Source organism: Enhydra lutris, unplaced genomic scaffold, assembly GCF_002288905.1.
Source record: "Enhydra lutris kenyoni isolate GAN:26980312 unplaced genomic scaffold, ASM228890v2 scaffoldscaffold35, whole genome shotgun sequence".
NCBI classification, from domain to species: Eukaryota; Metazoa; Chordata; class Mammalia; order Carnivora; family Mustelidae; genus Enhydra; species Enhydra lutris.
Genome location: NW_019154119.1, coordinates 3,254,130 through 3,271,342, shown reverse-complemented (window position 1 = coordinate 3,271,342; position 17,213 = coordinate 3,254,130). Strand labels below are relative to the sequence as shown.

The window sequence follows — 17,213 nt, the reverse complement described above, 5'->3', positions numbered from 1 at the left end:
GAGCAAGTCATTTAACCTCTGCTACGTCATGTTAGAAAGTGGTGATAATATTTGTTTTGCTCTCTTTCCTTTACTGGTATGAGAATAGTATGTAAAAATGCTTCGGAAAACACACAATATTGATATAGCAATGCAGAGAAAAAGTATTATTAATATTATTAAGGCGATTTTAAAAATTCCTCAGGAAGTCAAATACCACATTTAGAAATAGTCCAAATTTAAACTGATAGTGAGAAAGTGTATGAAAACTGCTCGGCACCAGACGCCAGCCTCAAGAGTGTGACTGACATCAGGGTAATTGTGTCTAAGAGAATTCACTTGTTCCTGAGGACAGATTTCATGTCAATTCTAGCTCAATATGTCCCAAACCAAAGACTGTGGTCCATAAATGGTTCTCTTTCCTGATTTCTTCTAGTTGTCATGGCTAAAAACTTTGGTCCTCTTTAATACTTTTCTGCTTTTACCCTATTCTTCATCACCCAATACAGATGATTCGTTCCTAGAAATTTATGTGTTTTTCTCTTCCCACGTCTCTCACTTTATCCAGGCACACCTTACCTCACACGTGCAATGGTCTCCTATCTTGATTAATCCTGATACCATCATTATGGCGAAATGGAATAGAAATCAGGAGACTTGAGGGCCACCATTTACTAAATACTGCAACCTTCAACAAGCCACATGCCCTATAAGAGCCTCAATTTTCTCTTCACTTAAATGGGACTAATTACAAACAATGGCAATATTTTGAGGATCAAAAAAGATATGAAAGTGTTTTATGACTCTATAGGGCTGCTCAAAGAAAAAGTGTTCATTTCATCATCCTATGAAATAACCTCAGTAGTAGAATTTCTAGCATCCCTAACTCTTGCCTTGCACGATCCATGCCTCAGCTGTCTACTCTAGTAGCCACTAGCCACACGTGACTACTGAACACTTGAGATGGGGCTCTTCTAAATTAGATGCACTGGATCTCAAAACCTTAGTGTGAAGAAAAAAAAAAAGTAAAATATCTCATTAATATTTTTTAATGTTGATTATATGTTGAAATGCTAATATTTTGGGTAAATCAGGTTAAGTAAAAGATAGTGTTAAAATTAATGGCACCTATTTCCTTTCAGTTTCTCATCGTGGTTGTTAGCAAAGTTTTAATTACCTATGTGGCTCACATTACATCTGTGTCAGAGAGCGCTGCTCCACACCCTACCTACATCCCTATCCCTAGTGCCTCACCTTCTACTCCCTTCCATGTCTGGATGTCTAGTTAATGGTTCCCTTTTACCCAAACCGATCCTATCACTTTACGACTCACAGCCATTCCTCCCTTCTCCCGGATGTTATTCACTCCTTAGTGTCCAACCCACACGTCGCTTTTCCCAGGAAGTTGCTCCTGATGACTTCAGCAGGTATCAGATCCTGCTTAATTAATCACCACAGCAACTGGAGCTTCTCTGTGGCACTTAATTTCTTTTACCTTGCGTTGCTATCATTCCTACCATGATGCAAAATCCTTGAGGTCGGGGGATGAGTCTTGTGGTGTACTGAATGATTAAGAGACTATCACGCCTCCAGTATGTACCCAGTTAACATCTAGCAAAGTTAACCCAATTGCAGTTTGAAATCCTGAGGGCTTCCAATCACCCATCACATAAGGCTCTTTAGAATCTGGTCTTAATTATTCAACTAATGTTATCTCTATCACTGGCACTTTAAAGATTAATGCAAGGGATGCTTGAAACAAATTCTTAGCTCCAAGACTCCTTCCCTTGTCTGAAATGTATCATAGTTATTCGGGGGATCATGATGAGCCCCAACTCCACTTCTAACCTGAAATGTTTTCTCCCAGATTCCATCCTCGTTATCCTTACCTTTCATGGTCTAGCTCAACTTCCACCACGTCCATGGGTCTAACTGCTTCCAGCGTGTGTATGTGTATTTCCCTACTTAAATTCTTTCTTAAGATTTTATTTTTTAATCTGAGAGAGAGAGGGAGATAATGAGCAGGGCAGGACGAGAGGTAGGGGGAGAAGCAGACTCCCTGCTGAGCAGGGAGCCCAACGTAGGGCTCGATCCCACAACTCTGAGATCATGACCTGAGCTGAAGGCAGATGCTTAACTGACTGAGCCACTCAGGAGCCCCCACCTACCTAGATTTCTTACGATATAGTTTCCATACTACTTACTAACTCTATATAATATTAGTTAACTGACTAGAAAATTATTTCACATTTATCCCCAAAACTATAATATAAATTTTTTTTAAAGATTTTATTTATTTATTTGACAGACAGAGATCACAAGTAGGCAGAGAGGCAGGCAGAGAGAGAGGAGGAAGCAGGCTCCCTGATGAGCAGAGAGCCCGATGCGAGGCTCGATCACAGGACCTGATCATGACCCGAGCCGAAGGCAGAGGCCCTAACCCACTGAGCCACCCAGGCGCCCCTCCAAAACTATATTATAAATTTTTTTTTAAAGATTTTATTTATTTATTTGACAGACAGAGATCACAAGCAGACAGAGAGGCAGGCAGAGAGAGAGAGGGAAGCAGGCTCCCCGCTGAGCAGAGAACCCGATGCGGGACTCGATCCCAGGACCCTGAGATCATGACCTGAGCTGAAGGCAGCGGCTTAACCCACTGAGCCACCCAGGCGCCCTATATTATAAATTTTTAAGATGGAATCGTTTTCTAGTCTTCATATTCCCTAAATTTCTAGTGCAGTTATAAATGCAATAAAAAGAAACGGACTCATTCAATTTTCTAGAAAGTCTTTCTTCCCTTTACTTTTAAGACTGGATGCAGGACTCTTTTCCGGTGCTATGCGTAACCAAGTAATTATAATATGTGGTGAAAATGAATGAACTCCAGCTACAAGCAACAACATGGAAGGGTCCTGAACTGTAATACTGAGGGGGAAAGGTTCCACTATCTGCATATAATAACATTTCTCTAAAGCTCAAAAAACAAAACGTAAACTAAACACTTTAATATGTGAGAATACACATATATTTTAAAATAATGTTTAAAAAGCAAAGGAATGATAAACCAAATTCTGGATAGAGGTGAGCTCTGTGGGGAAGGTGGAAACCAGGAAATGGGGGCACTTATACATGTTTAACAATATATGAGTAGGATGTGGGTTCATGTGCGTTCATTTTATCGTTATGCTACATATCTTACACATTTGTCATATATGCTATTGTAATGAGTATACCACTAAAAATAATAATCCAGGGGGAAAGACAACCCTGGTGGTCAGGATTCATAAGCACTAATCCTAAGAACAAAATTCTCCATCTTCTTTCATTATAGGTAGGTATAAACCAGCTGGGTATTGGCAGCTCCTGGATTCATATATATCGGTCAAAACCAGAAGGATGTCAGATACCTAGGAATGAAACTTGCCCTTTCTATGTCTTGACAAACAAAAGTTCTTAATATAAATACAGATGAATTTACCAACAACTTTCATGGTTAGTTAAGCGCCTGCCTTCTGCTCAGGTCACGATCCCAGAGTTTTGGGATCAAGCCCCACATTGGGCTCCCTGCTCAGTGGGGAGTCTGCTTTTCCTTTCCCTCTACTTCTGCCCCCGCATTCCAGTCATGCTCTAAGAAATAAGTAAAATCTTAAAAAAAAAAAAAAAAGGACATTCCCTACATTTTCTTCTAAAGTTTTAAAGTTTTGTCTTCACATTTAATCCACCTGGTGGTATTTTCTCTATAGGGTGAAGAGAAGAGCCAGCATGTTTTGTCAGTAGGCATAACCAACTGGTCCTGCACGCTTCCGAAATAGTTCCTCTTTCTTCCGTGATAATGGAAGCTGCTTTTGAGATTAAATACTTCCTGATTTCTCAAGAGTTAGACCCTTCTTGGATTACGTTAAATTCTTGCTTCTTCCTGCCTACATGCCAAGACCCCCCTAGATTTAGCCCTTTGCCTACTAAATCTCTGATATTTTTAGACCCCTCTGGGTTAGTAAAGAACTTTTAGTAATCCCACTTCCAGCAACAGTTAAGACTGGAGTATAACCATTTTTGCTTTGCTAGACACAAAATACTTACTTGTGCCTGAGCCGTGGTGGGGAAATGGAAGGTTCCATCTTATGCTGAGAGTTTAGAGTTACGCTGGGCTTGAGTCAGCAGCACACCCTCTCGCAGACTTCCTAGTGTAGCACCAACCTGCTAACATCCCAGGCATGCAACAGAGGACTGCACAGCAACCAAATCCTCAAGCCCAATTAAACATAGAAACTAAAATGAATTTTCAGAAGAATGGGAATCTCTGTGCCTCTAATGATTTTCACCTGCAGTTTTAATTCTTTACGACTTATTTATTGATGATATAAATCTAGACAGAAAGACAATATTCTCTATTCTCTAGGAAAAGAAATCATGGTTGGGAAGCTAAATGACTTAAGCCAAATGAAGAATTAAAAAAGGACAGCTATAAGCAGAATAAGTCAATCAAAGAAAGACAATTATTTATCAAATGATCTCACTTATAGGTGGACTTTAAGAAACAAAACAGAGGATCATAGGGGAAGAGAGGGAAAAATACAACAAGATGAAACCAGAGAGGGAGACAAACCATAAGAGATTCTTAGTTATAGGAAACAAACTGAGGGTTGCTGGAGGGGAGTGGGATGGGAGGATGGGGTAACTGGGTGGTGGACATTAAGGAGGACACGTGATGTAATGAGCACTCGGTATTATATAAGAATGATGAGTCACTGAACTCTGCCTCTGAAACTAATAATACATTATATGTTAACTTATAAAAAAGGATAGCTGTGCAAAATCCCAGGTGATAGAACATTAAACATCAACTGTGGAATGTCAAATGTTACAATCTCCACAGAAAGAACCCACTCTGGAAATTTAGAGGTCTGGTGAAGATCAGGTCACTTAGTGTCTAAAATGTCTTCACTTAACCAAAGAGTACACACACATCTTTCTAAGACTGGTAGGAAATAAGACCCTGATAGCTTTGATTGGCTCATTTTCATGTTATACTCTTCTAGAAGATTTCTCCATTCCCTCCAGAATAGCAACTGAGTGGGGGCTGAAGCTGCTCTCTACCCCTAGTCAGACCCTGTGACCTTTAGTCTCCCAGCACTGAAATAGTTTCTATTTATGTTGAAGTGAGAAGATCCCACAGCCGTGATGCAAGGGATTCCCATGTGGTTTTGTGTCTGAGGTAGCGAGCACCCTTCTCACTCAACACAGTCCTGATCTATGAGGCACCAGGAGAATATACTTGTAGGACAGAAGAGCACTAGTCCTGCCAAGACCCTCTTCAGTCTTCTGCAGACAGTGGTGCAGTATCCCTTCTTACCTCAGCAGCCGCAGCTCGGCCAGCAATGTGGGGTTCTGCTGCGCCTTCTCGGGGGTGGGCTGGGAAGCCTGCTCATGCTCCAGACGGAGACGCTGGATCTCTTGCAGGATCTCCCTAGAGAGGACAGATGAAAGAAATAGCTCTCTTTCCTGTCAGGACTTCTAATGCTAGTACAGTGGCCTCTACCAATCTTGTTCTGTTTCCAAATGACCCAGATGTGAAACAGCCACCTTCTGAACACTGCTGCATTTTGTATTTCCTCAATGAAACAATCCTTTGTGGGAGAAAGTCATATAAATAATCTTCTCAAGAACTTGAAAAATCTCCACAAAAAGAAAACAATCACTAGAATGGTCTGTTCGTTTCTAGGGAAAAGATAAAAGAATTCCCCGCAACCTCCTAATGTTGGTCCCATGCTAAGTACCCCCCTCGTACTCCCCTACCCCACCCTGTACTCCCCAACCTCCATACCCCCCACCCCCACCCCTGTCTTTGTTTCTCTTCTTTCTCTTGAGCCACTGAGCGACAACAGCTACCATTTCTATTTCCTATGCCTGTTATGTTACATCCAATCTCCTTCTCCTGGTTTCTGCCTCTCAGGGCATACTGGTATGCTGTCTGGTCTCCGTGCCTGCCTGCCTGCCTTCCTTCCTCCATTTATTTATTTGATTGCATTTATCTATTTGAGAGAGAGAGAGAACACAGGCAGGAGGAACAGGAGGCCGAGGGTGAAGCAGTCTCCCTGCAGAGCAAGGAGCCTGATGCAGGGCTCGATCCCAGGTCCCTGGGGTCATGACCTGAGCGGAAGGCAGACGTTTACCCAACTGAGCCACCCTGGCACCTTCCTCTGTGTCTTTAAATGGCTTTGTGGTGAGAGACCAGACAGTCACACACAACACAGTGGGCCCGGATAAGATGACTAGACAGAGCAAAAGGGGGTTGGAGTGGAAAAGGGAATCATGGGAGGGGAACTGGTGGTGGGAGAAGGCACTGGGGTAAAGGACCCACCTGAGGGCCCGCGAGCAAGGCTGTGGGCTATCAGAATGTACGGCGTGCAGAGAACTACACATTAGAGTAGGGGCATTCCCATGAGTGCGTGTGGCCTATATTCACTGAGGCAGGATCTTCCTTTAGAGTCAAAAGCCAGCTAATCCACAAGGAAAATGAGAATCAGATACTCACGTGATGATCTTGGACTTTAGAAGCTGGCTCGACCTCTGCGTTCTTACCTGTTTTTGTTTTCCAGTTCTGCTATAAGTTGTCTTTGCTGTTTGTTGGCATCAGAGTTAAAGCTCAAGTCAGTGGGAGGACGGGTCTGCGGTGAAGAGAAAGAAAGGGTTTGTTTTTCTTTTTGTTGTTGTTGTTGTTGTGTGTGTGTGTGTGTGTGTGGTTCAACTATATCCTAAGTCCTAGACTACTGACTTTTTAAAACAGATTTTTGAGGTATCATTTACATACCCTAAAATACACCCATTTTAAGTATACCATTCACAGAGTCTTAGTAAATTTAAGCCGTTGTGCAACCGATCACCACAGTCCAGTTTTAGAACATTTTCCATCACCACAAAAAATTCCCTCCTGCTGGTTTGTCGTCAATTGCCACTCTCATCCCCAACCACAGGCAATCACTGATAACTTTCTGTCTATAGTTTTGCCTTTTCTAGAAGCTTCGTATATACGGACTCCAACAACATGTAGTCTTTGGTTTCTGATTTTCATGAAGCATGATGTTTCTGAGGTTTGTCACTGTTGCTCCATGAATCAGGAGCTCCTTCCCTTTTATTGCTGAAGAGTATTCCTCTTTCTAGTTTTTGACTGTTGCAAATGAAGTTGCTGTAAATTTTTATTTACAAGTCTTTGTGTTGATATATGGTTTCTTTTCTTTTGGTAAATATCTAGGAGTGGAATTCCTGAGTTATAAGCTAACTCTATACTTAATATTTTGAGGAACTATCCAACTGTTTTCCAAAGGAGCTGTATCATTTTAGAATCCCACCAACAATGAGGGACACTTCTGATTTCTCCACACCATCAACACCTGTCACTGTCTTTTGTTTTAACCAGATTCTAGTGCATGTGAAATAATTTGTGGTGTGTGTTTTTTTTTAAGATTTTATTTATTTGACAGACGGAGATCACAGAGAAGCACGCAGAGAGAGAGAGGAGGAAGCAGGCTCCCTGCTGAGTAGAGAGCCCAATGTGGGGCTGGATCCCAGGACGCCCCTGTTGTTTTTTTAATTGAGATATAATTTACATACCATAAAATCCATTAAAGTGTCCAATTCAGTGGTTTTTAGTATATTTACAAGATTGTGAAATAATTGCCACTATCTAACCACAGAACATTTTCATCACCTCCAAAAGAAATCCGTACCCTTTAGCAGTCATTCCCCATTCCCACTACATCCACACCCTGACAACTGCTAACCCATTTTATATGTCTGTGGATTTGCCTCTTCTGGATATTTCATATAAACAGATTCATACAATATGTGGTCTTTTGTGTCTGGCTTCTTTCAGCAAAACGTTTTCAGGGTTCATCTGTGTTATAGCTTATATCAATACTTTGGGTTTTTTGTGGCTGAACGATATTGTTACATGGACCTACCACATTTTGTTTATGCATTCAAAGGTGATGGGCATTTGGGTTCTTCCCATTTCTTGGCTATTTTGAATAATGTTGTTGTGAGTATCTGTGGACATGTTTTTGTATACAGATAGGTTCTCATTTCTCTTGGGTATATGTCTAGGAGTAGAATTGCTGGGTCATATAGTAACTGCCTTTTGAGGAACTGCCAAATTATTTTCCTAAGTGGCTGCACCATTTTCCATGCTCACCAGTGACGTATGAAGGTTCCATTTTTTCCATATTCTTGTCAACACTATGATTGTACATCTTTTTGATCATAGTCATCCTGGTGGGTGTGAAGGGGTATCTCATTATGAATTCAACTTGCATTTTCCCTATGACTAATCTGTGGAGCATGCTTTCATGTGCTTACTGGGCATTTGCATATCTTCTCTGGCAAAATCATCTGTGGTTTTGATTTGCATATCCACGGACATTCCAGACCTTCGTTACCTCCTTTAAGAATATGGAAGCCAATCAACACAAACTAGGAGAAAGGATGCATAGACAATAGTTCCATTTTTTTTTCCATTAGCCAGAATGGAAGCTCAAAACGAAGGCTCTGCAATGGCTATGGTTCACACTCTGCACATATGTGGTTCTACCCAAAACATGACCTACCATGAAGCAGAAACCTTGTTTCCTGTCTAGAGCTTAAAGGTGCAATAAGTAATTCTTTTCATGTGACATTTCCTAAATAAACAGGGATAAAATAGCATAGCAAATGTGGGTGGGAAGCCTTTTTTTTAACCTAATTTTTTTTCTTAAAAGAAAAAAGAAAGGTGATGTTTCTTCCTTTAGAGTTGACCAACAGCCAATTGAGCAAATCTTCTATATTCTTTCCAGAGTCTTATGAGAGTCAGAGCTGAGCCTCAGAAAAATGGCTTGCCTGGGACTGAATCTGCTGTGAATAAAAGATTTCCAATTCCTGAAAACTGGAGTGAAAACAAATGGCTCCTTATTAGTGTGGGATCAGGGAAAATTACAGACGAGGAAATGGGCTCCAGCATGAATTGGCTTTGTGATGGCAAACAAACAAAAACCTCACAGTATTTCACTGGAAATATCTTTTTTTAAAAAGATTTTACTTATTCGGGGCGCCTGGGTGGCTCAGTGGGTTAAAGCCTCTGCCTTCGGCTAGGGTCATGATCTCAGGGTCCTGGGATCGAGCCCCGCATTGGGCTCTCTGCTCCGCGGGGAGCCTGCTTCCTCCTCTCTCTCTGCCTGCCTCTCTGCCTACTTGTGATTTCTCTCTGTCAAATAAATAAAATCTTAAAAAAAAAAAAAAGATTTTACTTATTTATTTGAGAGAGAGAGAAAGAGAGCGAGCACAAGCAGGGGAGCAGCAGGTAGAGGGAGAGGGAGAGGTAGGCTCCCCACCAAGCAAGGAGCCCGATGTGGGGCTCCATCCCAGGACCCTGGGATCATGACCTGAGCTGAAAGCAGCCGCTTAACTGACTGAGCCACCCAGGTGCCCCTTCATTGGAAATTTCTAAAGATATTTTTCACTTTTGAGTTACTGCAAGGCTGAGGCTTCAATCAAGAGTTACTATCAGCAGCAATTCCTAACCAGGCAAGATTCTTTGGCACCAAGAAGTATTGTTACTCAAGTACTAAGAAGTGTGACTGGAAGATTTCTATCCCGAGGCACCAGTTCCACTGGTCTGACAACAGGGAGATCCCCCAGAGATAGGGGTTGACGATGGCTTATTTCACCCAATCAAATTTTAAACACGGAGTACATTAAACAAAAGAGAAACTCAGGATTTTATTTATTTGCTATCTTAAACTCCGAAGTGCTTGTTTAAAAAAAAAAAAAAAAAAAAAGGCCAGGGCTCTCTTTCTAAAATGCCTCTAGGATACTGAAGAGAAAAAGTCAGAAAGGGAATTACTAGTTCATAAAGACACAGAACACTTCAACTACAAGAGACCTAAGGATGATTTCTTTCAAAAATCAACTAGTTCATTCCTTTAGTTCATTCAGCAAGTATTTCCTGAGCACCTATGATGTGCTAGATATTGTTCTAGGAAGTAGGATGCATGAGTGAGTAAGATACGGCCCCACCCTCACGTAACTTACTTGGTGCTGGGAGAGAAAGATAAGGAACCAAAGGTGTAAGTACGGATCATTAGTAGTGATAAGTCCAATGATGAAATACAGGCTAATGAAACAGAGTAAACGGAGACAGAATACTCTTTTTGAATGAGGTGATAACGAAAAGGCTCTCAGAGACTCAGTCGAGTGGGGAAGCAAACCAGGTACTGGGCTGAAAGACGGGTGTGCTGGGCAGAAAAGACAGGTGTGCTGGGCAGAGGCCAAGGCTGCAGCTGCTCCATGATGAACAGAGTGGGCTTTGCTGAAAATGGTAACGGACTCTAGGAGAGGACCCTGGGCCCCAATCACCAAGGGACATTTAGCACTGGAGAGGAGTTTCTATTTCATTCTCAAAGTGGTATAAAGCCACTGTAGGATTTTGAACAAGGAAATACGGAATCAAGTCCAAATACTGTAGGTACAAACTCTGCCTTCAAAGAGATGGAGCTTAACTCTCAGTCCTTTCATACAGGCTGTCTGTAGCAACTTCTTTCCAAAGAGGACAGTGTGGAAAGTGGGGGAAGAGTAACTTTATGTGGGCAAAACCTGACAAATACTCCCTTGGCCAGGTGATCAAGGTCAACATCAACAGTGATAAATGATACAATGGAAGAAAAATGGCGTTTACCTCTTCCTCCTCAAAAGCTATAACTCAAGTCTAATCATGAGAAAAACAACAGACTAATCCCATTTAGAGGACATTCTACAATGTATTTGACTGGTACTCCTCAAAGCTGTCAAGGTCATCAAAAACAAGGGGAGTTAGAGAAACTGCCACAGTCTAGAGGAGTCTAACGGGTAGGACAACTAGATGTAATGTGCTATCCTGGATGGAGTCCTGCAACGGAAAAGGGACATTAGATAAAAACTAACAAAATCAGAACAAAGTATGGGCTTTGCTTAATAATAAGGCGTCAACATTGCTGCATTAATTGCAATATGCGTGCCATGCTGATATAAGATGTTAACAACAAGAGAAACTGAGCATGGGTTATTTGGAAACTCTGTAGTAGCTCCGCAATTTCTCTGTAAATCTAAAACTGTTCTATAATAAAAAGTTTATAAAAAGTGAACAAACTCTGCTTTGGCTCCTATACAGAGAATTTACTGTAGTGAGAGAAGAATGGAAGTAGATAGGCTAGTGAGGAATCTTAGCTTTTGCTGTCTACTCACCATGCAAACCTTGAGTTATTTTATTTCCCTATACTTTTCTTTTCTTACCTGTAAAATGGGAATATTTAAAGAAAGAGATGTGAAGAGGATCAACTGTTACAGAAGCATTCTCTCAGGTTTAGGTAAAATCACAGAGCTCCATCATCTTTAATGAGATGGAGCTACATCTGAAAAATACAGGGTAAGAAACAGGAACCCTTTGGGCAAAACTGGGCAAATGTTACAAAACGAAGGAAAGCCAATGCAGGTAGCAAACTGGAATCTTGTGGCACATATTTCTGAAATCTAAAAAATGGACTCGAGGCTTCCCATCTGTATAAACTTGGCAGGCTGAGTTCCAGGGATGTGCCTGATACCCACTAGGCTTTCTCCCATCTCACCTATACCAACTGGAGGGCTATAGATTACTAATCCCTCAAAAACCCAATGTTTATTAGGGTAGTGGGTAAGCTAGCCCAACTAGCTCTAAATCAGAAGACTGAAGTTTTGCTTTTCCTCCTTAAATAAAAATCAGTGGACTCTAAATACAGAGATTCTGATTTAGTAGGTTGGAAGCAAAGCCGAGGATCACTAGTTTTTAAATACTTCAGACATGATTATAGTATGGATCCACGTTTCACAATTACTACTTTACAGGGGCTTTGAGTCATTAAATGTGTGCAAAACACCACATGGATACTGCTGGTCTTTACTCGTAAGAAGCCGTAAGGATATTTCTGGAATGGCGCATGCCTGGAGCAGGTGAAACGGTGAGGCTAGAAAGGCTGGGCTGAGCCACCTGAAAAAAAAGCTTCTCGGAAACATGTGAGGTAGGATGACAACACCCTGTTTCTCCTTCCTTTCCCATTTCTTCCAAGTTTTTCATAGTGAATTTCACATTCTTCATAAAGAAAAAGAAAAAAACACCTTAAAAACAAAAAACAAAAACCCTCCTCAGATTACACCCAACGTTGCTGATGTTGGTGACAAAATTTTAAGAATCTGCTCTTATTACTATGATTTACCACACACTGTAATTTTGTTCTGTTTTTAAAAGGAATTTAGGTACTCCAGGAAAACAAATGAGCTTTCCTGGCTCATTTAAGCAACCTCGAATTTCTTTGTTCAAGGGTCAGGCTGAAGAGGTTTCAGTGGCCACACTGTCACCTGAGGGGACGGGCCAGCCACCTCCGCTACTGAGGAGCTCCGTGGGGTGCAATGCTGGCTGCTAAAGTAATTTAATGGTCCTTTTTTTTTTTTGGTGAAAGAAGGTTTTTGAGAAAAAAAAGTCAATACAAAGCCTATGTGGCGGGCTATAAATAAATTCTTTCGAGCACTACACCCACTTTATGCAAAGCACTTGTATCAGCAAGAGATTAGCGGATTAGCAGTCTCTTGTTTAACAGAAATCTAGTCGAGAAGAATCCTTCCTGAGAGGCCCAATATTTTACAAGATAACTACACTTTGGAAAACAAACTGAAGATGAAAGAGACCGTATCAGTATTTCATCTTAAGATCATTCTAACAATGATCATTTTCACACGAATTAGAGAACTGGTATCGGAAACTATCAGGTGTAAACAGACTTATCTTGTTTGCAGGAACGGAGAACTGTGACCTCCTTTTCAGGGTCAAGTGGCTTTGGAGCTTTTATTTACAATATTTTAAAAGCACAATGTATAGCCAGTAAGAATATATAATGGCATTAAATAGCCTTCATTTTAAATATTCAACCACGATGCTGTCTATCTCAACAAACTTAATTCTGTAAATTCTCATTTCTACAATGACTTGAACAGTTGTGACTGAGGACACAGGTAAGGTGTAACTGATTAAATGGAACTTTTCTTTTTCCCTGACTCCCACCCCCCCCACCCCGCCACTCTGCTCCATTCTGTTCTTTCCCACTAACCTTTAGAGTTGTAATGTTGGGAGTCAGATGTGGACTCTTAAGGAAAAGATTGTGAAGTTGAAACAAACCCAAAGGAATAAATGACTTTGCGGGGGAGAAACAAAGCAAGGCTCTCCACTGGAAGCTTGCATTACTCTATTTCTCTATGAAGAAGTAAAGATAAATTAGTACACATTTCTCAAAGTAATATACTGTGTTTGCGGAAGATGGTCCCGACACATCGGGCCTGCCTGTCCAGCTCAATTTCACTCCAAGGATTGCTCTCTGAGCTCTGGCCACACAAGCCGTCTTGTAGACGCTGAAACCTCGGAGCTCAGGGCCTTTACAGAAGTGGAAACAGCCCCCCAGCACACACTGGGTGTTCCTGACCTGCTTCATGCTCACATACCCTGCTGTTTCAGCCTCAGATCCTTCCTCCTTTTGTCTTCCTCTTTTCTTCCAGATTTAATGCTCTGCCTGAACTACAGCCTTCCGTAGCTAAGTCTCCACAGTCGACAGAACAGAACCCCAGTCCCAGCTGCACCACTTACAAACTGTTACCTGGAGCAGCTTCCTTACCTTTTTGAAGATTAGTTTTCTCATGAGATTGTTTTGATGAATAAATGAGCTCATATATGCACTTAGAATAATGACTGGTGCCGAGTAAAAAGTCAATAAAAGTTAGCCATCAGTATTATTCTTTTAGCATGAATCTCACCGGGACCTTCCTCAATCCTGGCCAGAAAAAGTCTTTCTCCTTTTCCTTTGACAGGTTTAGTTACTTGGTTTTTATTTGTATTTTTTTAAAAAAGATTATTTATTTATTTACAGGGAGAGAGGGAGAGAGACAAGCAGTGGGAGGGAGAAACAGGCTTCCTGCAGAGCAGGGAGCCTGATGCGAGGTTCAATCCCAGGACCCTGGGATCATGACCTGAGCCGAAGGTAGATGCTTAATGACTGAGCCACCCAGATGCCCCATTACTTCATTTTTAAAGGAATTTAGGCACCCCAGGAAAACAAATGAGTGATATTTGACTTTTTTCATAAAGAAAATTCTTAAAGTTTCAACATAAATATTAATAGGACTGGATATAATTGGATGCATCATTTATTTTTAAATTAAAGGTTTTTTTTGTTTATGAAAAATTGTTATATTGTTCTCAGTGTTGAGAAATCTAATTATCAATTATTTGCAGGTATCTATCCTCTCTGGTTGCTTTTTGAGTATCTTGTCTTTGTATTCTGCAGTTTCACTAGCATACACATAGGTGTGAACTTTCATTTATTCAGTTTGGGACTCACTGTGATGTTTCCATCTGAGGATTCATGTCATGAATCAATTTTGGAAGTTTTTCAGCCATTAATTCCTCAAATATTGTCTCACCTAGTAGAAAATAAATTTACTCTCCTTTGGTGGTGGTGGTTGGGGGGGCAGATGGATTCCAATGAGATGACTGTTGGTTCTCTATCTTCCATGCCTGAAAAACTTGTTTCAAATCTTTCACCTTTTTATGTTGTATTTGGGAAACTTTTTTTTTTTTTAGATTTTATTTTTATTTATTTGACAGAGAGAAGCAAGAGAGATCATCCACAAGCAGGGGGAGCAATAGAGGGAGAGGGAGAAGCAGGCTCCCCACTGAACAGGGAGCCCAACATGGGGCTCAATTGCAGGACCCTGGGATCATGACCTGAGCTGAAACCTGATGCTTAACCGGCTGAGACACCCAGCCACCCCTATTTGGGGAACTTTCTTACATGTATTTTCCAGCAGACTAATTCTCTGTGCAGCTACATCTGACCTAATATTTAACCTATTCACTGAGTTTTAAATTTCAACAACTTTTGTTTTTAAAATGTTTATGTTCTCTTTGGTTTATCTCCAGTCTTTTTAGACAGTCTTTTCTTTTATCATGTTTTTAATTCCTTCTTTCAGGTCTAAGAAATTTTAAACATAGTTGTTCTATAGCCAAAGATTCTAGTATCTAGTCACTGAGGGTCTAATTTTACAGAGATGCTCAGGAGTTCAGGTTTAGTTGAACTCTTTTTGTGGGAATACTGCTTGGCCTCAATTGAGAATGTTAACCTAAGGAGAGGATTTCTATTTTGCTTCACCTCAATGCCATAGGATTAATTTTATATTAAATTTTTACTTTGGGTTTCTCAATCTATGAAGTAATGTAAATGCATCAATGAAAGTACAGATAGGACTGAGGTTGTGAATTCCCAGGGGAGACCTCTTCCCCTCCAAAAGAAGGAGAACCTAAAGCTTTCTTGTCTTGTCTTTGTGCTGACAGATGGATGGCCCTCTATATCATACTTTTACCAGGTCATGTTTCCAGGGACCTAGCTTAACGTGAAAGCCTCACTTCCAACTCTCCACTTTGCATACGTACAAGGTTTTGCCCACGGCACCTCGAGACAATTATAATAAACCTAAGCACAGGGCAGGGGCGGCAGCAACAGTGGCCCAGGGGCTGCTATGGGTTTCAGTCCTTTTTAGTTCCCAGGAAACTGAATTCTCTTCTACTCATTTTCAGATTTCAACACAAGTAACACTTTCTCACAGAGGCCATACAATGTAAGTCAGGGACCTGCTATCCATTTTCATAGCCCCTTCTATTTTTCCTCCATTGTACCTAATTGTTTGTAATTATGTTTTTTTTTTAAATATTTTACTTATGTATTTGAGAGAGAGTGAGAGAGCACGAGTGGGAGGAGGGCAGGGGGAGAGAGAGAAAGAGACTCTCCTGCTGAGTGGGGAGCCTGATGTGGGGTCGATCCCAAGACCCTGAGATCACGACCTGAGCTGAAACCAAGAGTCTGATGCTTAACCGACTGAGCCACCCAGGCGCTCCTGCAGTTATGTTTAATAGTGTATTAAACTGCGTATTAAATAGTGTATTAGGCTGTTTGTCTCTCTCACTAGACTGTTAGTTCCATGAGGGCAGGAATCATTTGCTCATCACAGTAGCCAGTCTGGCACATCACAGGAACAAAATAAGTATTTGCCAAACGAATACCATGAATGTGCGTGTGGAGGGAAGGGGAAATGGATGTTAATATGCACACAGCTCTTCAAGGAAAGCAAAGGGCTGAAATGGAAGAAAAAAAGAAAACATTTTATTGTAAGTTGTTTCAAAATTTCAGTAAACCCATGGCAAATCCCTGGGTAGCCATTTCTCAATGCAATCAAACTCCTGCATATCCCCATTCTTGGTTTCCTTTTCTTTTAATTGAGATGTAATGTTCATATCTTAAGTACGCCATCCAATCATACAAATACATACAACTCACGTAACACACACCTCTATAAAAATGTAGAATGTTTCCATCAATTCAGAAAGTATCCTCACCTCTCTTCACTATCCCCATTCTCAGAAAATAGTCCCTGATGTGAGTTCCATCACTATAAATCAATTTTACCTATTCTAGAATTTCACACACATGGATTCATGTTGTACACATTTTTGGTGTGTGATGTATGAAAATTCCATTTGCTCCACATCGTCTCCAACAATTGGTGGTGTCAATCTTTTTCATTTTAGTCATTCTAGTGGGTCACTATGGTTTTAATTGACATTTTCCTGATGATTAATGACATCAAGCACCTTTTTATGTGCTTATTGCCCATTTGTATTATCATCTTCTGTGAAGTTCTGCCCAAGCCTTTAGACCATTTAAAAACTGGGCAGGAGTCTGAGGTGCAGGAATTCTTTACATAGTTTGTCCTTTGTCAGACTTGTGTTGCAAATATTTTCTTTCCGGCTGTGCTTTATCTATTTTTTAAATAGTATCTTTTTTTTTTTTTTATAAACATATAATATATTTTTATCCCCAGGGGTACAGGTCTGTGAATCGCCAGGTTTACACACTTCACAGCACTCACCATAGCACATACCCATCCCAATGTCCATAATCCCACCCCCCCAACCCCCCTCCCCCCATTAACCCTCAGTTTGTTTTGTGAGATTAAGAGTCACTTATGGTTTGTCTCCCTCCCAATCCCATCTTGTTTTATTTACTCTTCTCTTACCCCCTTAACCCACCATGTTGCATCTCCTCTCCCTCATATCAGGGAGATCATATGATAGTTGTCTTTCTCCGATTGACTTA

General features: G+C 40.9%; 1 protein-coding gene across 7 annotated transcripts in view; it reads right to left on the bottom strand.

Annotated features, from left to right (window-relative positions):
- The window catches only part of LOC111154095 (dystrobrevin beta), a 243,675-nt gene that overhangs the window by 36,947 nt on the left and 189,515 nt on the right, over positions 1 to 17,213 (bottom strand). For all 7 annotated transcript variants that reach the window (XM_022513473.1, XM_022513468.1, XM_022513471.1 and 4 more), the window contains 2 exons: positions 6,562 to 6,647; positions 5,333 to 5,446 (listed from right to left, as the gene is read on the bottom strand). In XM_022513473.1, coding sequence (XP_022369181.1) covers positions 5,333 to 5,446; positions 6,562 to 6,647 — 200 coding nt within the window. The remainder of the gene's footprint in view (positions 1 to 5,332; positions 5,447 to 6,561; positions 6,648 to 17,213) is intronic.